General features: G+C 43.1%; 1 protein-coding gene across 12 annotated transcripts in view; it reads right to left on the bottom strand.

The window, feature by feature from the left end:
* Nucleotides 1–25,342, bottom strand: part of tenm2 (teneurin transmembrane protein 2) — a 227,050-nt gene that overhangs the window by 113,670 nt on the left and 88,038 nt on the right. For 6 of the 12 annotated variants that reach the window (XM_034884104.1, XM_034884107.1, XM_034884105.1 and 3 more), the window contains exons 3-5: nucleotides 16,036–16,080; nucleotides 15,863–15,901; nucleotides 14,380–14,673 (exon numbers count right to left, since the gene is read on the bottom strand). In XM_034884104.1, the coding sequence (XP_034739995.1) occupies nucleotides 14,380–14,673; nucleotides 15,863–15,901; nucleotides 16,036–16,080 (378 nt within the window). Of the gene's footprint in view, nucleotides 1–8,139; nucleotides 8,191–14,379; nucleotides 14,674–15,862; nucleotides 15,902–16,035; nucleotides 16,081–25,342 lie in introns of all 12 variants that reach the window. The other 6 variants (XM_034884110.1, XM_034884109.1, XM_034884111.1 and 3 more) reach the window with 4 other exon arrangements.

The raw sequence follows: 25,342 nt of genomic DNA, 5'->3' as shown, positions 1-25,342 counted from the left end.
GGAAAAAGGCTGCAATGAAACAAAGAGTGAAAAATTTAAAGGGGTCTGAATACTTTCCGTACCCACTGTATGTGATTGTGTCACTTCATAGGACACTCACTAATTCTGTGCATAAAGGCATGGGTTGGAATGTCATGTAATGGTGTATTTTTTCCTGGTGGCCAGAATGGAGTATGTCACCAATTGTCTTTAGTTTAAACAATCTATTCAAAAGGCCTTGACTTGCCCCAACACTGGAATCTATGCACTTTATGCATTCTTATTGATTACGGTGACTTGCTGCTGTCTGCCCTAAAATAGTTATGACTTTGCAAAGGGACCACTGGGAACAGAGGCAGGGGTGGTCTACTCCGACCGATTGATTAGGTATAAAGGTGACCGGGGTGTACTATTGATTGTGTGGCAGGTATGCTATGGCATAAAGTGGACTAAGCTTTTAGTGTGACAACCCGGAAAGAAAGAGAGAGAGAGAGAGAGAGAGAGAGAGAGAGAGAGAGCGGGGGAGGGACTAAACCACTTCTCACGCGCCTATTTGTAAAGTCAAGACAGCAGGAAAATGCCAAGACAAAAACAGCATATAAGTATTTTAAAAGTCATGTTTTCCCACTTCCTGGGCTTGAGCTCCACTGCCTGTGCAACTGATACTTGGCTTAGCCGCGCAAACGGTTGAGAAAGGGAGATTTGGGACCAGCTGAGAAGCCGGGCTGTCTCCATGCTCGGTTATGGAGATGGAGAGGAGAAAGTCAGACACTTCTCTGATGATTAGCCAGCTCCGATTATTAAGTGGCAAAACAAGAGGACTTGCCCAATCAGAGGTTAGAGACTCTAATATAGATTTGTTCATCTATTCTCTTTTTCTCCCATATGACCCATCGCAAAACAAAGCCAACCTATTAAAGCAAGTATTGAGTGGAGAAGAAAGGGTTTTAACAGAAATATTGACATCAGTGCTGCCAATTTTGTTTCTGCTGAACAGTGTGCTTTTAATCAGGGTCCGTGCCTTCGCTTGGTATCCATGCTGAGCCAAAGGGGTTGGCTTCATGAATACCAGCCTTTTTTAACAAAACCTAGTTCCTTTTTCAACGTTACTTTTCCCAGGGACAGATTTGACAGCGACACTGCCTTCTTAGTCAATAGTCACAAGCTCCACGCGGTTTGTGACAGAGGCTGGTAGCAGAGCAATCATGGCAGGCAAGACGCAGCCAACGCTAAGTTTTGAGAGCGTTGTAAGCTCTGTGGCTTTTCATTGGGCGGCGCTCTGAGCAGTGAGCTACGTGACACATGCCACTACATCGCTGAGGACTGGCCGTCAGAGCCAGTCTGACGGCAGAGCATGCCAGGCAGACACAAAGCTGACAACCTCACAGATGGATGCGGTGGAGTTGGGCTCAAACATACACACACGCAGCGGACCGCTGTGGAGTCGTGTCGGTAACACGGACACGCAAGGATGTCCAGGAAAGAGGCCGCATGTGTTTACAACAATGCACGGACCATTGTGACTGCACAACCGGTACAAGTTGATGAAGACATTACATACACTGTGATGCCGATGACCTGCCGTGTGCATTCAACCCAACGCTGGACTCGTTCATAATGAATCAGCTGCCACTCTGTCAGTAGAGAATCCAGTCTGCAGTGTAGTTCAGATGCCAGAGACGCCATCTTTTAAAAGTAAAGGGTTATGTAAAAAGTTACTTTCCATAGGGGGTAACTGAGTAAAGTAACGGATTCCATTTTTAAGAAGCAACGAGTAAACACTACATTTTAAAAGTAACTTCCCCAACACTGTTGAATACATAACATGAGATTTCTGGGTAAACTCAACAGGGTATGTACTTTATTTCCAAAAGAGATCATTTAAAAATAAAAGCCAACAAAGTTTTTGTTTAGAGGAACATATTTTTAATTGTTCACATGAGTCAGATCTGTAGTGTTCCACAAGCAAACTTTTGAGCCAGTAAAAATCGGTTCTAGTAAATAATTCTTTTTTTTTTTGCTTTTAGAAATAAAAGAAATGTCTTTCTTGACTAAATTATCTCTTTTGAAAATAAAGTAGATACACAAAATATGTGGAGTTGAATGTCTTTAGTAAGTGTCGGTAGTAAGTGTTATATGTTCGCTGCATATACAAACTAAATCACCTGTTTAATGCAACGCTGTCACAACGTCTCCAGCTAGTGTGCGTGACATGCGGCTCTGATCAGTTTATCAAACTAACGAGCTGGCCCCGCTAGTCCACCACAACCTGACATTCAGAGGAGGCAACATGCAGTCACGGTCATCACGATAGCCTGGATTGATAATTATATGAATACAATGGTGTCATGCCAGTCAACCAGTGTATTTCTAACTAGTGGCAACCCTTAATACATGCACTACTTTGTTGTGCTCCAATATTGTTAAAGGCAGAAAATAAGTGTCCCATCAAAAGTTAATTATATACATTAGCCACTTAATGCTCAACCTAAGCTTCAGGCTCATGCGAGGTAAGAGAGAGCATGCTACTTTATTAAGAGTGTATGTGGTAAAAGGGCTTTAATAGCAGGAGTAAACCTTTAATCACAACCTAACAATGGCATTTTACAGGTGAGTGCACGTGTGCTGCATTTGCTTATGTAGACCTGGCTCTTGTGAAAGTGGTGCACGTTGCTATTAAACTGCACCTATGTAGCAGGTACTCCTATCTCTCTCTCACATTAACAAACACTGGCCAGCAGAGACTTGCAAGGCAATGCCACGGCATGCCTGGCCATGCTGTGTGTTGCCCCGCGGTGCAGCGCTCCATTCGATGAGACAGCATGAAGCACAAATCAATACGGATTAAAACTCTGCAAGGAGCTATCCACGGACTCCTCCTCACTGCACATGGAAGGAAAACGTGGGCACTTTTTATGCTGGATTGCAGATTTAGTTCTCCTTTTAAATCCCAGAGGAAAAGTGACGAGTGAAACTAGCGCTGGACTGAGGGCCATCGTGCCACTGAAGAAAAAAAAACCAGTGCCACGCTCGCCTCTTGCCACCCATGGGTCATATCTATCAAGCTGCTAAGCATGGTGGGGGGGCTGGAATCAGCACATCATTCCACCTGCCACACCTAGACTGAGAGGACACATGAGTAGCACACACACATGCACACACTAACACATACAGTGGCAGGTTTGGCGGGAGGCCTCACCCCCCATTGCAGTGGGGGGCTCCCCGCAGCGCTCTGCAGGACACCACGGATTATCCTAGTGCTCGCAGATAGTCACAGAATGGTAATCCTCAGCCATCTCTTCTACTGTATTGTTAAAGCTGGATCTTCCTCTCAATCGCTCCTCCTCCACCCTCTTTCTTTACCCATCACTTTCCATCCTCTCCTGAAATCCTCTAAAGTCTCCCCCAAATTCCCTGTTCCCTCCTCTTTCTATCATCTGCTTTTAACCCCATCCACTTCTTCCCTAAAATCTCTTGATCCCTGTTTCCTACTCGAAAGCGACAAGGCCACAGCCCCATTTTCTCTCATCCTTCCTCTCTGCTCCGGGCCCGGCCCTCGCTATCAGCCCCGCATTGATCTTCTCATCCCCAAGAAAACAAAACACCAATCAGCCTGTCATAATCACTCTGCTGGAGTTGGAAGCGGCCGAGGCGAAGCACAGCTGCTACATGTTGATGTTGAGACAGTGAAAAAGCTAACAGGCCAGCAAAGGGTAGCAGAGTTTTTTGGATAAACAGGTGCTGGATGGGATCTATTTTTAACCATGAAGGTTTATTAACTACACTGTTGAATCCATTCTGTTTATGATGATACTGATTCTCATTTCTTTTTTATTTGTATGCTGGAACAATAAAGTGACAGCTGCTGCAACCGTTCCTTCAAAAGAAATTACACAAAACAACCTCTGAATGATATCTGGTGTCCCACAGCTCCCCTCTGCTTTTCACTCTGGTTTGTTCTCATAAAAATTGCCCTCTACTGCTGGAACTTTTTTATTTTTATTGTTTTTTACTACTTGTCCCACAGGATTCTTCTCTGGGACACTATGGCTGCTAACTTCCGAACAATAAATTCAGTTTGTGATCCGTCAGCAGAGTCCCGACTGTTACCTCTGTCACACTGTGCTTTGTTGCCATGCAAAACATGGACAGAAAACTTGACGTCTCCACATACCTCAGCACACCGGCCGATCAGTCCCATCTAATTAATCTCCAGCTCAAACGTTTGCTGTGAGACACTTAGACCTCACATGACCACCTGAACGGCACGTTTCCCCCTTAAATATCTTCAAAGCTAGGTAAATCCCTTTTCACTGTACTGTTTGATGCGATCACTCTAACAACTGGTAGTTGCTGGTCCCAGCAGTTCAATCTGGCTGTATCAAACACAAATTCAGTGAAATATTATTAATGGCTGCCTCATGCCATCAATTGAAAACTTTTTGGCAGTTTGAGTTTTTAATGATGGACATGCCAAAGACCCTGCCGGGGTGTGGAGGTTAATACTCACAGGTTAATTAATATGAACATATTAAATCAACTCACATTCTCAGCTTCCTTACTGGATTTAAAATACTAATAAACACTTGATACAAGTTTGACACTTTAAATAGAAGAATAGTGTACAAAAGAAATCCATACAGAATTAAAAAAGGCACATCCTCCTATCCAGACAGTATATGTACAGATGAATAAGGTTCTCCATTACAGCTCAAGGGGCCTCACAGCATCTATACATACTGGCATCAGTGTATCTAGTGTGTTGGGGTACAAACTCCTTTTTTTTATTCACAATACTTAACTTTATGTATTGCTGATGCTTCCTCTTAGAGTGCAAAAACAAAATAGTCACATACACTGATGTCTGAGAGCAGAATAAAGTAGTAAAAATACACGATACCGTTTCTTTTTTAACACTATGTTAGTTTGGTTTGGTTTGGTTGGTTTAACATATTGTGTTGCTCTTCTTTTCATGTCTAACAAGTTGCCAGCTTTCTGCTATATTTCCAACCAGAGGATTGAAAGTATCTTGTAATTTGTATCACTAGGTAACTGGTACCACCTTATGTTTAAACAGTGCTGTGCACAGTGCTTTGGGCCAAATGCAAACATCAGCATGCTAACATGCTCACAATGATAAATCACAGGGTTAACAGTTACCATGGACACTGTTTAGGTTCAGTGTGTTACAGTGTTAACATGTGCTCCAGTAATTAGCACTAAACTCAAAAAGTCAGAAGATCACCAACGCTGTTTTATTCATCATGAGGAGGACATAGATAGTCTGGAGCAAACTCTAACGGCTATCGGCAACACTGCTATCATTAGAGCCATGTGTGGCTACACAAAGGTTCCCATCACTGTAACAAACGCCATTTCACAAAGAGATGTCTAAAAAAGAAAAAAACGCATAGACAAACTAGAAGCAAACATACAAGTAAAAGCATTATTAAGATTATTTTTGGATTTTTACTGTGCTGATCGTTAGGAAAGGAAAGGGGAGGGGAGGATACACAGCAAAGGGGTGGTATTGAACCCGCACTGCACCCAGGACTCCGTCTACATGGGGCGCCTGGAAGAGCTAGAGGTCTCCCCAAAAACATGTATGTGTTTGTTGGTGGAACCAGTAAATGAATAGGTAAGAGGCAGGTGATGTAGCAGCGATGCCCCAATGTATAGCAAGCACCACTATTGCCTATCTGCCAGTTCAGAAGATGGATGACGGTGTAGCCTGATGTCCTATACAGTCACTGGTGGGTTGTAAATCATTCTTTGGACAGGTGACAAGTGTCTCAGACTTCTGGTTGAATGTATGACCTGGCTGCTAGCTCAGTAATTGTTGGATCACACTCTTTGGTAAATGCTGTCATTTTGAGAAACATGATAAAGGATAGTCGGTTTAGCTTTAGATGAAAAAGTATACATTTCTTTCTAATTTTAAATTCCTAAAATTAGGGTTTTCATTGTGTATGCTGGACCTCACTTCTTTTATAATTTAGTATTCCTAATTTCAGTTTGGGAATAAAGCATAGAAATAAATTTAGAAAGTCTGCAGTGTCAGCCAAGGTAGCTCTTGGTGGAACTGGAATGCTGCTGAAGAGCTAAAAAGTTCAAATGTACCAAAAATGAAATACTGCTTTAATAATTACAGAAGGGGTGCAGGTTGGAGGATGAGAGTTTCTAAATTTACAGCTTTGGAAATTGATATCCCTGTATCTTCTATACCAGTATTAGTGATTTAAGTGTCAGCTTTGTCGTATCTTAAACATTTTCAGAAACGAGTGTCCAGCAAAGGCTTTCTCTAAAATAACTTTATGTATTAAAGGAAATGCATGAAAATATAGGTTGGAAGTTGTCCTTTCCCAGACCCCACTGTATAGTATATGCTGTATGGTAAATACAATATATGTGAAGATTTTCATTTCCAAAGAGGTTGTGAATATTTACAGACTGGAAACCAAGGCAACTGAACAGCAAAAAGTAGATTCTGATGTGTTTCCACAGACACAAAGTAATAAAATAATGCATAGAGGGAAATTAACATCAGTAAATATCTAGCGTGATAACTTTGCCTCATTCTAATTTAACCACCAGAACAAAGTCTGAATTTATATTAACAGCAATTTCTCACAGTTCATATACTGTTCATTTGTAGGTTACAACACATATGAAGCAGTTTATCTGTGTGTGTGTGTATGTGTTTCTGGGAGTTCACCTAATGTGAATGGGTGTCCCGGTGCTCTGTATCACTTAAATTCACCTCTTTCTTTGTGCTCAAAGAAGTTTTAGCTGTACATGATCCCAGATGGATCTCCAGGGACCATCACCTTATAGTGGTGAAGAGGTTTGTGTGTCCCTGTGAACCTAGACCCTGGTTCTCCTGGTAGGGTATCCCATGGCAAAGTGGTCTCAGGTGGGGGGCCAGACAAAGATTGGTCTAAAAGCTGAAGAGAGGTGACGCCTGCCCGGAGGAAGCCCGGGGCCCTTGCCTTGAACCAGGCCTGGAGGGCCTGTCTGCGAGCACCTGGTGGCCAGGTTTACCACGGAGCCCGACCGGGCACAGCCCAAAAACGCAACGTGGCACCTCCCGCTCCACCCCATGGGCCCACCACCTGTGGGAGGAACCGCTGGGGGCGGGGGCGCTGCCACACGGTGGAAGTGAAGGTCAAGGGCCTCGATGGTCCAGACCCAGGTGGCAGAGGATGGTTCTGGGGACGTGGAATGTCACCTCTCTGTGGGGGAAGGAGCTGGAGTCTCGGTTCTGGACCCTTACTTCTGGAAAGGGGACTCTCTCTCTACTCCAGAGTTGCCAAGGGTGTGAGGCGCTTGGCGGGTGTGGGGATACTCACAAGCCCCCGGCTGAGTGCCGCTACCTTGGAGTTTACCCCGGTGGAGGAGAGGGTTGCCTCCCTACGCCTGCAGGGGGTGGGTGGGGGACTCTGACAGTTGTCTGTGCATATGCACCAAACAAGAGATCGGAGTATTCGGCTACACACACCAACTCTGATTCTACTAATGAAAACAGATGAAAACTCCACAGCCCAATAACACAAACATTAACACTAATTCACGCTCATAGAGACAAACAATCTCAGAGAAACGGGTAAGAGCGTCTGAGTTTCCGGTAGTGGAGGAGAGAGAAGAAGAAAAAAACGCACCCTCTGGGAAATTTTCTCCGATCAAGTGCAAAGAGATTAACCAGTTGGACGTGTGCTAATGAACAGGAGATCATAATGAAAGGAGGTCGTAAATATAGATGAGGCATGTGAAGAAGAACAATGGCTGGCTTGTATCAGATGAAAAACGAGAGTAATGCAATTATTTGACTGTTCTTTCTTTCCTTCCTATGTTACGCCAACATCATGACAACTTTTAACAATGGACTGCAGAAAATGTAATGTATCATTACAACAATTACAGTAATATGGGCAATCACACTTTCCAAAAGAAAGATAATGTTGCGATCTCAGCTGGAGCCCAGTTAGAAACTATTGCATCGTGTGCAACAGCCTCTTTCATGAAAAAAACCATACACATAACTTATAGCTACACACAGACAAATACGGCAAAGGGAAGCACATCAAACACAATCACATCCAAGCAGACGGGGCTAAGGTGGGCCGAGTAATCTAACAGAGGCTACAGTCAGACGAGACTTACTGATTACATAGTCCCCAAATGGATCCTCATCCTCCCCATCATCTAGGTAAGCTGGAGGAGAGGGAATTGAGCAAAGAAAGAAAAAGCAGGAGAAGAGAAACAAACAAAAAAAGGGTTACGACAAATAAAGAAAGAAAGCATGAGTTTGAGAGTCCACGCAAAACTGTACAAACACAAGTAAAACGCATACATCGTGGATATGGTTGTAAAAATAAACAAAACCAAAGTGAGTGCGGCCTCCGGCCCCCCCGTTGTCTACTTTTTTCTTCATTCTTCATCTCAATCTGATACCTCCAGCCTTCATTAGGAAGCAGAGCGCTGCCCATTAAACTATAAAAGTAGTTTCAGCAGCATGCAGAGGAAAATATGATCACTCATAATTGGCTGGAGAATTCACAATTTGCTCTCAGTGCTCATTCTCTCCCTCTCTCTTTCCCCTCTCTTTCTCTGGCAGGTTTGAAGATGGCATGAGAGGCCATTACGGCTAACTAAATTCCCTATTAGGGCGGCAGCATAGTCGTCAGCAGGTTACAAATCCTACGCCAATGATATTCCACGGCTTCTGTGCCTCTCTTTTACCTGATAATAGTACTGTTAGTATGGTGCCTCCTCACACCAAGATCACACAATAACCTTTTTTCATTGTCAGATTCATTTCTCCTTTACTATTTATTCATCGTTTATGTTTCCTCTTTTTCTTCTTCTCTTATCTGCTCCCTTCCTTTAATGTGAGTTAGAGTCCATGTACTGTGATCAATATCCTAGGGCTTTTATTAAACACTGCTCTGTGTGTGCATGCGTGTGCGTGTCTGCCTTCCTGTGCATGTTTGTCTCTTTGTGTATGTATGTTCTTCATTATCTGGTCCCAAAACATATTTACGGAGTCAGAGATGAGAGTTGTGAATGTTTATGTTTTTATTCATTGCGGCGTTTGTGCAGCGCTGCGTTCAGTATGTTGAAAAGATCAATCTTTATTGATCCTAACTGTGGGGCATTTTTCAAACCCTGGGTTTAACCCAAAGACTGACACTTACTGATACAAGTGTATGTGTCCACCACTACTTTCTCTCATTCCAGCATGCGTATCTCTCACTGCATGGACAAAAAGTCCTTGAACCAGTGGGTGAAGTATGGAGGCGTACATGCACACATGCACGCACGCACGCACACACACACACACACACACACACACACACACACACACACACACACACACACACACAGACACTCACAGGCGCGCCTGTTTGTAAAAGCGAGCTGTCAGTGCTGCTCTCACACACCATTCATCACAAGCGACTAATTCTGTTAGACCATTGTCGAGCCTTTCACACCCCACGTTGCTCTCTGAAAACTCAATCAGAGGCTAATGCCCCCAACCTTCCTAACACACACGCACACGCACACACAAGCTCTCACTCTCAGTTTTTTACTCACACACACTAACAGAGACCCTGAGGGGACAGCAGTGCTCTTAGGGGACCCCACCAGTCCAACTCTATAAGTGTTGCTTGAATTTGATAGACAGGAAATGCATGGGCCGAGTTACTGGTGCTGAGAGTGCTGAGGTGGAAAGAAAAGGCTCTTACAAGCACTGGGTGACATATAATTACAATATGTATCCAAAGTATACAGCACTTTTTATTCAAAATTCAAAATGATCATGATTAAACATTATCTTAATTTACCTTGATTGCAAGACAATCCTTTGAGCGCTTGAAATATTCCGAAAGTAACAACGCATCAGCCGACTTGAACGTGATTGATTTGGTTTGATTTATGGGGGGATTGGTGTGGTACATTAAAGAAGAATAAAGAGGATAGCGTGGGTGCAGGCACTCTGCCACCTATACTAGCAGATTTGATTAGTTAATCAGGAATCACTTTGCCCAACACAGCTTAATTACAGCTCAAGCTACCAAAAAAACAACAAAAAAACTTCTGACTGCAGATGTTTTAAGGGACATCTTGAAAAGTTATTCTGCTTTGTCAAAAAAGAGAATTGAAATAAAGTTTAAGCAATATAAAACAGCTTCTAAGATAAAAAAAAAATAACGTTGAGTGAAACCAGGCAATTGCATATGCACGGACATGGGGGCAGGGCTAGACAGAAAGGCCAGACTAAATTTAGCGCCACCTTTTCATTCTCTAATTACGAGATTAATACATCCTGTCACAAACGTCACAATACTACCCCATGATTTATTATCCTGTCGGCCAAATGGAGAGATTGAGCCAGGGAAGAAAGGAGGAGAGGGATATGGCCTAAAAGCAGCTGATCAGCATGCATGTGTGATTGGGCGGGGCCTCGACTGTGGAGTGAGCGGCCAGCGGGCGTCTGTGTTCATAAAGTTGGTATTATGAGTAAAGCCAAAATGTATTAACGGAAAACAATGCTGAAGTTGAATTAGTTTCTGCTCGTAGGCTGCTCTTTAATTAGACACACACACACACACACACACACACACACACACACACGTAAAGCACTGGACTATGGATTGTGGCCATAAAGTCCGGCTTTAGGTTTAAATCAATGTCGAAGCCTAATCTTATTTCATCTAATGCATGTTTTAATCATTCTCCCTTCTGATCAATGCAGTTTGGATGCAGTCACCAGGCACTGCTGGGGGAATTTACAAGCGCTCCTATTCTCCGGCCTGTGTTTCCAGACGGACGTTTTACGAGGCAGTGCGCAGTGTGACAGTAAATCTCTTCCTCCACTTTGCCAAAATGAAATCTCCCACTGCCGCCCGCTCTCTATGCCCACATTTGTTTATCTCACTGGGCTGCTTGTGCAAACGGAACTTGTATGGCTCTGCCAAGCCAGCGCTAGTCTCTTTATTTTAATAGTGTCTGGAAGGGGCAATAAAAACAAAGTGTCTTTATTCAATACTTGACAATAAAGCTGGGTGTAGGGAAACTTTGAAATCCCTAAGTTGCATTTAGGAAACTAATTTAACAGGCTTTACATAATTGTCTGTAATTGGAATTTAGCAGTAAATGAAAAAAACAAATGAAAAAAATAACCAGAGTTTTAGTTTAGAAAGTGATTTAGCACGTGCCAGAGTTCACATGCACACTACAGTCAGGTGCCTCTGTGTGTCTGCTGTTCTATGGGGGCTTTCAGAGTATTTACAGTCTTTTAAGGTCAATCTGAGTGTTTGCATGCATGTTTGTGCATATTATTGTTTATCTACATTTACTGGAGTCATACATGTGCTGTGGGAATATCTTCATATTGTGTCATCATTCATTTACAATCCCAACTTGTCCAAAATAAGGATTCATCACAGCTTGTTATAACTATCAAAATAACATGACTGAAGTTCTAAGACTTTGTCATGTGACAAATGAACCATCGCCATGACAACTGCACAGAGTCCATCCACTGACAAAGACGGTGAGTTACGCAATATCAACACATTCCAATTCAGAAATGGTAAACAGTCAATAATTATTTGACTATTTATGCAGTCTTGCATCCATTTGCCTAATTATACAGAAATATACATCAAAACCATATTGGAAGAGAAAACCTATTAATATCCTAACATTGATTTTAGCCTGGCGGCTCAGGCTCAGTGCATGTATTTGGAAGAGCTTGTGTCTGTAAATGTTTGTTGTTTGGTAAAACTGTAGAAGTATAAGAAAAAGCCAAATGTGCAAAAAGCTTGTTCCAATGCCAGTTTTGATTTGAATATTTCAACAAAAACATTCAGCAGTATTTAACCTTCTCTATGCCAGTTCTGTGAGATGTTTTCATTAAGTTTACACTCACCTTGGTTAAAACTTGCCAATACGGCCTTTCTTCCCCATTCTGATGTTTGCTTTGAACATCATGACCTTGTCTGGAGACCTAAATGTATTGAGTTGCTGCCACGTGATTGGCTGATTAGATGTTTCGGTTAACAAGCAGTTGAAGAGATGAAGCGAAACAGTGTAAATATGGTGCTAATTGTGTTGAGTCTAGCAAAGGCACCAGGCAACTTGACTGACGACTGCTATCTATCGGAAGAATCACACCCTTTAATTTGTTATCGACTCAGGTTTGGTTTGGTTTTTTTCCCAGACTTTCCATCTCCTTTAGAATCAAACATTTAAAAATAGAACATAAAGTTGGGCTACCTGAAAAATGGGAAGAAAGTCTCACTAATTTGTAGCTCTTAGAGTTAATTTGTGGTTTATTCGTTGTTATTTTTAAAGAAATGGCTGTGACTTTATCCAGCAATTACTCTGCAGTCAGTTGCCCTGCTGACTTAAAAACTAGCATGCACTCAGGCTTGCAAAGACAAATAGTACTTTCCCTGAGGTTCGTGATATCTGTCACCATTTCTCTGGGCTTTCTATTTTGGTAGTGAAATCTGCAATAGGTCACGTGCACACATTCATCCACATGTACGCCCCTGCCCTGGAGGGGAACCCTTACACCGACACCTGTCAGTCACGCTGGCGAGCTGTACTGACAGGAGCATAACGAGAGATGGTGAGAGGCGCAGCATGAGCTAAGAGAAGACAGAAGAAGAAGCTTGAAAGATGAAGACGAAAGGCAGGAGAGGAGGTAGATGAAGAGGAGTAGGAGGAGGAGAAGCAAGCGGAGGTGAGACTTCTGAAGCTTGTTAGAGACGCGGCGAGATGAGAGTGGTGCCGCGTGTTGTTTGGTGTTTTAGCACGTCACCGTCTTTTTGATTTGTTAGCATGTGTTTATGATGTTGTTTCTCTGTCTGCTTCAGTCAATCTCTATTATTAGATCCTCAGATCCTCTTCCTGCTGTTTTGACACTCCTGTTGCTCCGGTTTCACACTCCTGCACACACATGCAGGGTTTAGGCTCATACTCTTACACCCGTAGAAAGACAGTACAGCATATAGAAAGACAATGACAGACGCACACATTTGCAAATTCAGCAGCCACACTGCTCGGGGGCGCACGGGCTGGTTGGATCTGGTGGAAGAGAGATCATTCCTCTGGGTGCTTTGAGGTGTGACGTGCCTTCAGCATCAGATGTTCTGTTTGGAGGAGCGAAGGGCGACATTTCCTCTTTCAGAGCAGCTAAATAACTAACGAATTGACTTGATCAGACACATGCGCACAGCTGGTCCTTTTATCTGGCTGCCACACTGCCTCTAATGTTTTCAGGCTGCCAGAGACAGCAATGCAGACGACTGATCTAGATCTCCACTCTGTGAGACCATGAGAGGAGCTGAAAGATGCGAGTCGGTGGTTCCCCCGGACGCTCTAATACACAGTAGAAGGCAAGATTATGCATTCAATTGTATTGACACATGTTGTACATAATCATCAACATGAATGACCAGACAAGTGAATGTTTCTACCCCGCAGGAGCACAACACTATCCATGATGAAATATCACTGGATAAACTCTCTTTTTGGAAGCTGAAAAACCACAACAACATCTTTTGATCTCATACTGCAGCCAAACGATTATCACAATATAGGATTAAGAAGCTAATTTTACAAGGTCTGGAAATGTGGGCGACAGAGCGCTCAATGGCGTTCTCCTGGCCCTGAGACAGAGAGAGGGAGAGCGGCGGCTGATATCTGCGGCAGCGAGATTAGCTCGGTAATTAACCACAAAGCAATTATCGGGAAGTGGGGTGGGAGGCGGGTCTCAGGGAAGGTGTTCCTTGATGTGTTTAATAGGTGTTGAGTAGTTTGATCAGTCGACAGGAGTTGTTTCTGATTCGGAGGTCCCCAGTCCAACGGAGGTTGATCCACAGCTGATAAGTTTTTTTCCGCCGAGAATTCAATTAATTAGACTGTTGCTTTTCCTTCCATCCACTTTTCATTAACCTCCATTGACACCTCGGCGAAGCTGCAGCGCAGGTTTACGACGGCGTCAGGATTAAAAAGGAAATGGGGAAGTTGGCAATAAACAAAGTTGCCAGAGGATGGAGATTCCCCTCTGGGAACATCACGTGGGGGGTGGGGGGTGGGGGTCAGGGGTCCAACCACTGATCTTCAGGTCAGAAATAGACTCACATGCAATTCATATAATGTCTGTCTGTCTGAGAGGTGCTCTAAAGATAGACATTAGACAAACTTGTGTAAGATACACTTACTCGCTCAAGGCCCAATTTAAACATTGAATACCCTTCTGACGCAACCCCCCCCCCCCCGATTTTTTTGCACTCTCTTAAGTCTTACTCACCCCCTTCCTCACTTTTTTCAAATCAATGGGTTTGTATTTTGATATACACATCTTTCAAGAGTCCTTTGTCCTACCTGACTCGTCGTCAGACTTGTTGTCATTCTCCGAGTCGGTGAGGGTGAGGGCGGAGTTCTCGCGACTGGACACTCCTGAGCTGCGCCGGGACTTTACCCTCCCTTGTCCGGCCCACAGCTGGATGGCTCGCTCTGGAGACAGCGGCCCCTCGGGGTCCGAGTCAGCATCAGAGCCAGCGCTCAGGGAGTACCCCCTCTGGAGGAGGCCCAGGTCGGGACAGTAGGGAACGGCAGCGGGGCGCGGAGGGGGAGGCGGCTCGCATACTCCCAGCTCGGCCAGGGTGAAGTTACCCCCTGCGAGGGAGAAAGTGGTGTTACATAGGTGGAGTGTGGGGAGTAATAGAAGTAAAAGCCGCCAATGAAGAACATTCACACAAACAACTGCTCCCACAAGCACACACACGCACGCATATCTAGCAAACAAACCCACAATCACACACAGAGAAGCACACTAATTATGAAACTACGGAGGCAGAGGCAGAAAATTGGTCTTTGTTGTGGCAGGCAGGAGGGGGAGAGATGACGCAGCATGAATCAGACACAAAGTACAAACTAGCTGCTGGAAGGAATATGTAGCGGCCTGCAGGCCTGTCAAAGCTGGCTCAGAAGGCTCTACTGCTCCGCATTGGCATTCATGAGGTGTTGATGGGAGATCAAAGAGCTGTTCACTCGAGGCCTCTCAGGCTGTAGTGGAGCTCCTTCGCTGCCTTCTGGGTTTGATCATCTCCCTACCTAGTTGCCATCACACGCTGGACCCCAGGCTCCCTGAATCTGCTGCAGTCTGCTGCAGCACCGGCTCCGCCGCCTAACACTCGCCCCCTCAAGACAAACCGACTCGTCACTTCCAAAATAAATATATAAAATTATCCAAATTAAAGCACATCAAAGGAGATCAATAAACAGTGCTGCAGCCCAATTAAATCCAAACTGAGGAAAAAGCAATTAAGGAAAAAGGCATGCTCAACCAATTTATTCTCTATACTAATTAAAAGAGTATTGTGGATGCAATCGCTCACCATCAGCTGTTGGGGTAAAGGGATCGGGGGAAAAACAGTTGTGATTCACTTCATTAGCGGTTTGTGAGGGAGGGGGAAAGGAAGAGGAGAGTGAGGAGAGGACAACGTTGTCGTGGCACACTTTATGGATCAGTGCGCTGGGAGTCACACAGCTGTGTGACTGGGTTAACTGTGACTCATCAGGCGTACGGACGCAATCACAGAGAGAGGAATTAAACAGATGACAATCGTCTGCTGGATCTTCACGGCTCTTCTTCACAGACTCGATGAAACTTGAGAGTTGTGCTGAAAAGAAGTGGAGAGACGGCGGGCCTGAAAGGAAACTAAGCCCGGGGAAGTGGTGACAGGCTCTATACTTCTACTCAGACAAACACATGGACTGGACAGGTGAGCAAAGGCGAGCCAACAACTCTACAGGTGGATTCAGCTGCTAGGCTACAGCTACCCAACACATCAGGGAACATTACCATTCCTCGTCTTCTTTGCTTCTTTGTCTTTTCCTCCAACTTATCATAAAGGATCACAAATAAGGAATCTTCTTTACTATACGTGACACTAGGGACTTTTACAATGCGTTGGGAATTTACACAACATCACTATTGGATATGCACAGAATCTAACTCCAGTAATAAACCCATACCTGAGATGAAGTATCGTAGGAGGATGGGAGAGAACTCCAGGAAGCCTGAGAGAGTAGAGCACATGGGTTCTTTCTTTAACATCAGTGAGCACATCATCCTGAACTGAACTGCTCGCTAGAGAGGTGTCTATTCCACAATCACAGTTAAGATTATGCTTTATGCAAATCCTCCCATCTAACTACAATGACAATAATTGGGCCACAAACACATCTTCTAGTCCAAACAAACACTACATTAAACTGTGTGTGTGTGTGTGTGTGTGTGTGTGTGTGTGTGTGTGTGTGTGTGTGTGTGTGTGTATGCTCGCCACACATATCTAATGTCACATCCCACAGGCCACCACTCTGTACGATTAACATGCAATAACCAGTGATTACATATGCAAAATCCAATCACTCCTTATCACCGTCAGCGGCAGACCCAGCCCGATGCCGTAGCAATCTACATGTACTCAAAGAAAGAGGGATTGGTGCAACGGGTTGAAGCAGACATGAAAATCTATCTCAGTTACTCCACAAATAGAAAACCAATCACATGTTTCGTATGTGATGCCATGACAGATGCGGGGGCAGTTTAATCAGATCAATGCAGTCCTCTTAATATAATGCTGTTGTCATCCGTGAGCTCATGATGTGCAGTAATGTGTGTTTTGAGCCTGGAGACGCTTCCTTGGACTGAGCAAATATCTGCATCTGTCCATTGTGTACATGCTACCATGTACAGTATGTTTGTGTGGCAGTTGATGACAGATCAGTTGAATGGGTTGTATGCATATCTCCATTACAGTGTGCTATCAGGCGAAAGCAGCGCGGTGTAGAAGGCTTCCCTTAATGCAGAGTGTAAGAAAGGAAGAGAAGGAAAACATGTGAAAAGAAGTAGTTGTTACCCAGTAGCGCTGTAACTATTCCAGATTTTGCTGTACAATTAACTGTCTCCAAATAATAATTGCAATTAACAACATGATTGTCTCTTTAAGTTATATTTAAAATATGTATTTATTAATTAAGTAAACTAAAGTTTTGAATGAATTCCCAGATACATCTTTGGGTTATATCACAATTATTTGACCCAGATAATGTAATAACACAAATACACAACCTAAGAAGTAAACAACGCCTCTTTATTGTTATAAAACTTTTTTCATGGTATACAAATCAAATGAAATTAGAACGACATTTTCATGTAATGGGCATAACAAGAAGAAAAACACACGTCATTACCTTGCTGCATATAGGATATGTATATATATATATATATGTGTGTAGATTTGAAAGAGCGAATAGGGGTACAAATTATTGGTAACGGTCAACAGACGACAGAACGCAGTGAAACTGAATATGACACGTACGCGTTGGAACTCCATCAGTATGCTCAATCAAATTCAAATGGGAAGGGAGCTACACTACGTGAAACAGGAATAACAAGAAAAGGGGAACAGAAGCATAACTAAAAAAGTTAAAGCCACATTCAGAATGACTTTAGTCTTCTGTGGATGAACCCAGCCACCTCACAAGTCCTCCAAATAAAACCCCAACAGTCTTCTGTCCCCGCCCTGACACGCGTCTGACCGCCATCATTCGTCTGTCCTTTTAAAACTGTTACAAAGCCGTGCTGAAATCAAATACACTTTACTATATTTTGAGGTTATGGTTAAAGTTGAGTTTTATGTAAAGCAACTTGGTTAAGTTAGTGGAAACATCTTAGTTTGGGTTAGATGGACCACAAATGCAGAGTTGTACTGCAAATAAGTTAACCAGGCTCCCATTTTGCTGCAATGTCTACAATGCCTTCGGACCTCTACTCTAACTTCCTGGATCGTACTACGTTGCCTCACCGTTACTTGGAGCTACACACCCCTACCAACGGGGCCCCTAACATTTTTCAGCGCAACAACCTAAAGGCCACAAACTGAATCTTATACACTGACTCTGATTTACAAAGCACCATCATTTGTTTGAAACGTGACATGGTAAAAGCTCTAGTTCCACTTGTTTCTCAGCCCAGCAGGGACTTTGGCTCCCTGCACCTGAGCTACATCATCATTTGGAGTATTCATGCACCGCATGTTGTGTTTCAGAAAAAAGAAGAAGTGACACAGGGGAAAAAGAAGCATGTTGTTGGAACTTGAAAACAATAGTGTGAGTTGGAATGGCATTTGCAGTGATCCATTAAACCACATGTACTTCCCTTGATAAAAGTCATTATGGATGTGTGTGGGAGCGAATGCGTGCAATGTTGCGGTGTGTGTGTAGCAGTCTGAGTGTTTGTGAGTAGACAGCTTTGTGGGATAGAGGGGCCTATCATTAAAAAATCATTTGAGCTTGTTAGCAGTTTGACAGGCAAAGTATAGGCAGCAGGACTCTGCATTATGCTGGTTGACTCTCCCTCACCCCGCCGTGTAATTCTCTATAGGATATAAAATAAGCAGAATGTGTGGGCTTCAATGCCTGCAATTATGTTGCTTTTTCCAGATCCAATAGTTTACACGGCGGGCCACCCTTGGACATGATTTCTCAGTTTTTGAGCGAGCTGCAGTTCCAAACAATTTCTGATTTACCCGAAGCTCTGAACTAGTGAACTGATTTGCTTCTGGGTGGAGGATGCATCAAAATCAGGAAGCAAATGCTACTGTGCACGGCAGGCTCCGAGCAATCCCCTGGAATGGCTAAAATTACTGTTAATAACAGTGAAAGCTTTATTTTTAAGCTTTATCTTTGTCACAGCAAAGAATGTGCTAAAATGTGTGACTAATAGCAGCTAAAAATGTGCCATTTCTCAATATTTTCCATTTTCATTTGCATCCAATTCAAAATTAATCTACACAGCACTTTAGCACCCCTGAGAAAAATGAATTTCTCTTTGGGGTTTTCTTTTCTGTAAATTACGAAGCAATAAAATATAAATATGCCTTCCTAATAATAGAGAGGCTAAGTGAAGAAATGTTTCAACCGAAGTGTTAGAAGGAAAGATTGAGGAGAGTCAGAGAAATGAAGGAAATGACAAAGTAGAGCCAATATAGTAGTTAGGAGCCAACTTCCAGGGGTCGCATGCTCTTCTGAGACCACGTCCCAACTAAAGGTGCTTCTCTGTGGAATGGGTCCCACTGTCTCGCCTCCTCACTCAGGACTACACAAAATGCATTTTAAAAAACATTGAGCTACTCAGTGGGTTTTTGAAAAATATAATAGACAGAAGGAGAGATGGAATGTAAAACGGAAGAGTACTGTTTATTCATATCATGTATATTATATATTGGTCCGAATATAAGACAAACCCTCTCTTTCAAAACTCATTTTATGGAAAAAAACTCTTTAAAGACCAAATCTTGTTTTTTATAAAGAAAACAATTTTATTTAAAATATTTCTAATTAAAACACATTAAATAAAACAAGGTAGGTTGTTGTTTTTAACATCTTTTAAACTAAATAATATTTTCAATATCTGCTCATAAGTGTCACATTTAAATGAACGCTAAAAGATTTTCTCTGGCTGGTTGAATTTTTAGGCAACGTATCATCTCCATGACAACGCCTTGTTGCACTTCCGTTCTAACTTCCATGCATGCCATTCCCCTCCCCCTCCCCTTTTAAGTCTACGCTGTCCCATACATATAAAGGCCTAACATGCCCCCAAAATAATCTTAACAAAATTAAATAGTAAATGAATATGAATGTGGATAACGATAGTGACATTGAGATGCGTGCTACCAGCTGAAATGGATTGTGGATCATTTCGTTGCCGTGGCGTCCCTTACATTGTAAAACCAGCCTCTGCGACTTTGATGACGAATGAAAGTCTAGACCCCAAATACCAGACACCACACCCCTCTCAGTTGTAACTCACAGCTCATTTCCAAAGGGGCGTCACCAACGAACGCCGCTCAAATGCCTCTGGGCCGACCAAACGGTTGTGATTGGGGCCTGGATTTGGAAAAGTTGGAAATGGTGCTTGAATGTGCTCTCGGCCAGAAGGACTTGCAGAGCAGATTTCAAGTTTCCCAGGGGTTCGTCAGGGTTTTCCCAGGCTATAAGACCACCCCCCTTATTCAGACGTATATCCAGGAAAAAACCTAACAGATAAATCAGTCTTATATTCAGACCGATATGATAAGTTACACGCATTTCTCAGTGTTGACCTCCCTATTGCAAAACTGTCTGCACAGCTGTTTTCACACGCAGGCAGAATGGAAGAGAGGCTCATATCCAAAAGGCTCTACATCTAGTTGGTTATTTTAATTATTTAATACATACGTATTTCATTCAAATGTGTTTTCGTACCTCTTACATTCTTACATGTGAATTTCCCCATGGGGATCAATGAAGTCTTATCTGGCTTTATTTGCTGAAATACAAAAACTAAATCACATACAGTACTGAGTGTATTATAGGACAGCAACCGATGAGGAGCTGGCTATAAGCTCATCGGAGTCTACAGTACAGCTGGTCCTCCTCTCCGTCATCTCATCATTACACACACACACACACACACACACACACACACACACACACACACACACACACACACTCTCGAGGCCACTATTCATCCTCTATCAGACATTTGTCTATCTCTGCCCATGTTTATGTAAATCACCCCTTCCAAAGTGTTCCCCCTCTTTGTATTTCAGTGTTTCTCAACAGGGGGCGTTCAGAGGATGACGGGGGGGCGCTGGAGGCCATATTTTGGAAAGGGATGTATATGTATATAGGGAGCTCATTCCACCATTTAGGAGCCAGGATAGCAAACAGATTTCATTGAGTGAGTTGTCCCTCTCTGTGGGGGGGCAGGAAGCAGGTTGGGCGGATGCAGAGGGGATTGACCATGTCCTGGATGTAAGGTGGGGCTGATCCGTTCAAGGTCCTATATGTACTAGTGTCTAGTGTACTAGTAACCAGAGAAGAAGGGGGGACTGTGAGTAGTATGAGAGAACTTGGGGGTGGGGGGGTGGTACACAATCCTCTACGGGTACTTCGGAGTACTGCAGGGGTGTGTTGGATTTTTTTAAATTGTTCATTTGAAAAATATCAGTCATGCATGATTCCTAAAATAATTATACATGAATTTAAATGAACTGAAAGCATTTAAATGTTTTTTTCAGTTACATTATCATTGCTTAAATCCGACACTGATGGCAGAACGCTGTCTTGTGCCTCTTTGTATAGCCAGGCTGTTGTTTTTCTATCGCAAATGGGTTGTGCTAGTCAGGAGGTAGGTACTTGGGGTAGGTACAGTTGATAAGGTGCAGGTGGTGGGGGGGGGGGGGCAAGGCGAGCCGATGACATAAAGGGGATCATGAGATGAGGCAGTGAAGAATGATGAAATCCTTGGTCATTGTGTGCAGCAGGAGAGAGCTGCAGAGAGAAAGACAGACAGACGAGTGCTGCAGAGACCTGACTGGTAAACCCCCCTAGTGGATTGGACCAATGCACCAAAGCACGACAGACTTGTTTGGCTTTGACTTCAATGCATGTTTTAAAAAGGTCTAAGGTTTAAAGGCGACTGGAGTCTGTTTGGTGTGTTGCGTGCCGTCGTCTTTAACTTGGGCCAGTTTGACTTGTTGAATCAGAAGGCGGGCAGTTGAACTCAATGACCAATCTGATTGGTAGAGAGCTAACCCGGAAATGAAGAGCGGGATGAGCGTGGCTAGAGTCTCTCAACATCGGTTGAAATCTTTTAAACTGACCTTTATCGACCTTAAATGAAGACTATTTCAGACAGATTCAGCAACTGCATGGCCACGAGATCTTGTTCCGAACGAGCCGCCATCATTGTCGGAAGCCAGTGAGGCGTTCGTTTACTCAGCTGCCAGTTTTCATTTTTTAGGAAACAATACACATTGCTGCTGTTCTGGAGACGTAGTCCGTCTTGTGCATGTACGTTACGTACGCTCGAGTCGGCATCGCTCCGCTGGGTTCTGAGGTACTATTTGATCAACTTGGGTCGTCAGAGCCTTTAGATTACTGCTGTCTGTCAGAGTGAGAAAAGGTTTGTAGGGTTGTTGTGCAGCTGTAATTGTCTCACACACACACACACACACACACACACACACACAATTATTCCCCTCATTCATTACTCTCACTCTCTCGCAAACACAAACACACAGCAGCAGCGGAATACTAATAAACATCTTCACAAATCAGGGTTTCCATGGTGATGAAGTTATTTACAGTACAGTGGTGTATAAAATGAAGCAAACGGTTCATGGGCGCACACATCAGAAGTGAGGATGTTAATAAATAAACCTCTACAAATGTAGATAATGAGATCAACATCTTTGCTTTGACACACAAAGGCATTGGGCGTTTTGTTGTGCAGAATTCTCAATATGATTCTTGATAATATACAATGTTAAAATTCATAAAGTCAAACATATATTGGGACTCTTAGCAAGAAGAAAAAAGATAATCTATATACAACTAATAAAATAGTTATTTTGTGTTTTTCTTCTGACACCCATCTGGTCTCTGATGAACCTGTCACCTCTGGTTTGGAGTATTAAAGGGTCTCGTGATATTACTCCAAGTGAAGGAGTAGATGGATGGATGATGTCACTGTTAAGTCTTTCTTCTTTAGCTAAACATCTTATCACGCTCGTATTCTGTTTCCTCGGTGTTCCACATCTGGGATTGCTCCGGTGCTGCAGAAAATTACGCTAGATGCATGTATGTCGTCTCCGTACTGTGTCTCTGTGGTAGTGTTCTAACCTCTGGTGGATTTCTGAGGACTATGGTTACCCGGTCCTCAGATCTCTGCAGGGTAAATCCAGACAGCTAGCTAGACTATCTGTCCAATCTGAGGACTATGGTTACCCGGTCCTCAGATCTCTGCAGGGTAAATCCAGACAGCTAGCTAGACTATCTGTCCAATCTGAGGACTATGGTTACCTGGTCCTCAGATCTCTGCAGGGTAAATCCAGACAGCTAGCTAGACTATCTGTCCAATCTGAGGACTATGGTTACCTGGTCCTCAGATCTCTGCAGGGTAAATCCAGACAGCTAGCTAGACTATCTGTCCAATCTGAGGACTATGGTTACCTGGTCCTCAGATCTCTGCAGGGTAAATCCAGACAGCTAGCTAGACTATCTGTCCAATCTGAGTTTTCCCTCGCACGATTATTTTGCAGCGACTCTGTGTGAAATTTAGTGCCGCACATGAGGATTGGGATTGGTTTAAAGAAACCAGAGCATGTTTTGCTCTCCTCCCAGAATGCTGTGTGGATGGTCTGGAAAAGCGAGAGTATCACTCTCATGACCATCAGATAAACGCCTCATCCCTCAAAGAGGAGGATTATTCTTTGACTCTTATTTGCCGGGATTAAAAATAAAGTGGTTTGCAGCAGATTAAGCTGTCAAGATTAAAATGATTAAAAATGTTGTCTTGACATCTGGAAACTAAACACAAGTTAACAAAGCTTTAGCACACACATCACTTCAAACACTGACACATTCATTTCACATGTAGGGAATCAAGGTAACATTTAAAAAATGTCCTGTAGCAATTGTGTGATCAAATCTAAATGTTAATTTATTTAGTGTTTCATTAAACGGTGCTGTTATATTTCTTTTCAACTTTTGTTGTCTGATGAAGTGCTCCTTGCTGTAGGCCTGCATAGTGAGTGGCAGTAGCAGAGATATGTTACCTTCCCTGTGTGACTGACATGTTGTGACAGGATGACAGAGAACACTGACAGTCCGCCTCGTAAGGCTTGGTGTTGATTATCAAAAGTCCATTCGCTCGCTTACACACACACACACACACACACACCATTGCATGTGGCATGTCATTAACGCCACCATTAGTAGTGCAGTAACGATCTAACACATATATCCAAATATGTGAGTCATGGTCAAACACTTCCCACACCTCCCAGATGACATCCGTTCCTTTGGGTCCCGCCTGAGCCACGGGGGCCCCTATCACCTCATAATGAGGAGCCCAAAATAGGTGTGACAAATGTCATCCATCCCTGGGCTAGTTCTACTCCTACAGCAGTCTGGGTTGGACAGGACATGACAGGACGGGACGGGACATGACACAACACCATGCACTCGGGAGGAGGTCTTGTCACTGAGAGGTGTAGCGCTAAGCAGTGAAACACATCTCTTCTATGAATAGGAGGCGGAGCTGACCCGCCTGGGAGACATACCTCGATGTTGCTTATAACACTGGGTACTCCACTCACACCCACGGAGGAATCACTTTTATAATGAAATGCTCTTTAGGAATTCTGAAAAAACAACAACCACTGCACACACTTCAAAAGGGGAATCTTTGAATATCCTTAGTTAGTATAAAGATTTTACATGGAGATAGGAGTTATAGATGCTCACAGCTGAGAGGTGGATACCCCACACTATGAATAAATACAGACACTGTACCAGTGCAAATTTACAAAAATTATTAAAATGATCATGCAGTGAATATCTCCAGGAGGTTTGCACTGCTGGGCTACAGTATGTACGGATCTTGTGCAGTATTCATTCAGAAAAAGTAATATGTTAAATATTACATAATTTTAAGTAAGTCATGCTTCAGAATTAAACATTCTGAAAAATGTATGCCTGTATGTTCTTTAATAATAATGTTCTATAATGTAAGTAACAGAGATATCAAAACGATGCTGTGCTACATAAGAAATGTTCAGAAAGATCTGAATGGACACTGAACCTACTCCCCAAGTGGTTGGCAGGCTGTAAAGGACACATGGAGATTCTGTTCAACAGTTTAAGCACCAATCTAAGTCACTGTGGAAGCAAATTTTGGGTTTTAAAAGTTTTTTTAAATTTTTGACTCATCTTAGAGGTCCAATGTTTAGGAATGTCTCCCATCTGGCGTTGAGATCACATATCGCCATCAACTCAGTACATATTCAGACTGGTTTTTGTCTTAGCTCATCTATTTAAGTGTTTTCAGAAATAGATTAAACGAGTTAGAGGAAAGTACATCAGGTTCTAGATGCCTTGACTGAGCTATTTGCCCGAATGAGATAGAATATGATGACCTGAGTGTTCTTTTGGTATCCCGGCTGTGCAGTCATCTCAAATTGTATTGTTTGTAAGTGATATATGTTGTCTTGGCCAAAACACGCTTGTAAAAGAGATTTTTAATCACAATTAAACTTTTCCTGGTTATAGCCTACATTTTAAATAAATAAAATGAAATGTGTCATACATTTGTGTAAACACGTACACACACACACACACACACACACACACACACACACGTACACACACACACACACATTCACACACACACACTCTTAAATTATGTTGCTGGGGAACATGTTTAATTACAGGCTAGGAAGCAAGT

Source organism: Etheostoma cragini, chromosome 10 (genome assembly GCF_013103735.1).
Source record: "Etheostoma cragini isolate CJK2018 chromosome 10, CSU_Ecrag_1.0, whole genome shotgun sequence".
Classification (NCBI taxonomy): Eukaryota; Metazoa; Chordata; class Actinopteri; order Perciformes; family Percidae; genus Etheostoma; species Etheostoma cragini.
The sequence above is the reverse complement of the archived record's forward strand: the minus strand, read 5'-3'. Positions and strand labels throughout refer to the sequence as shown.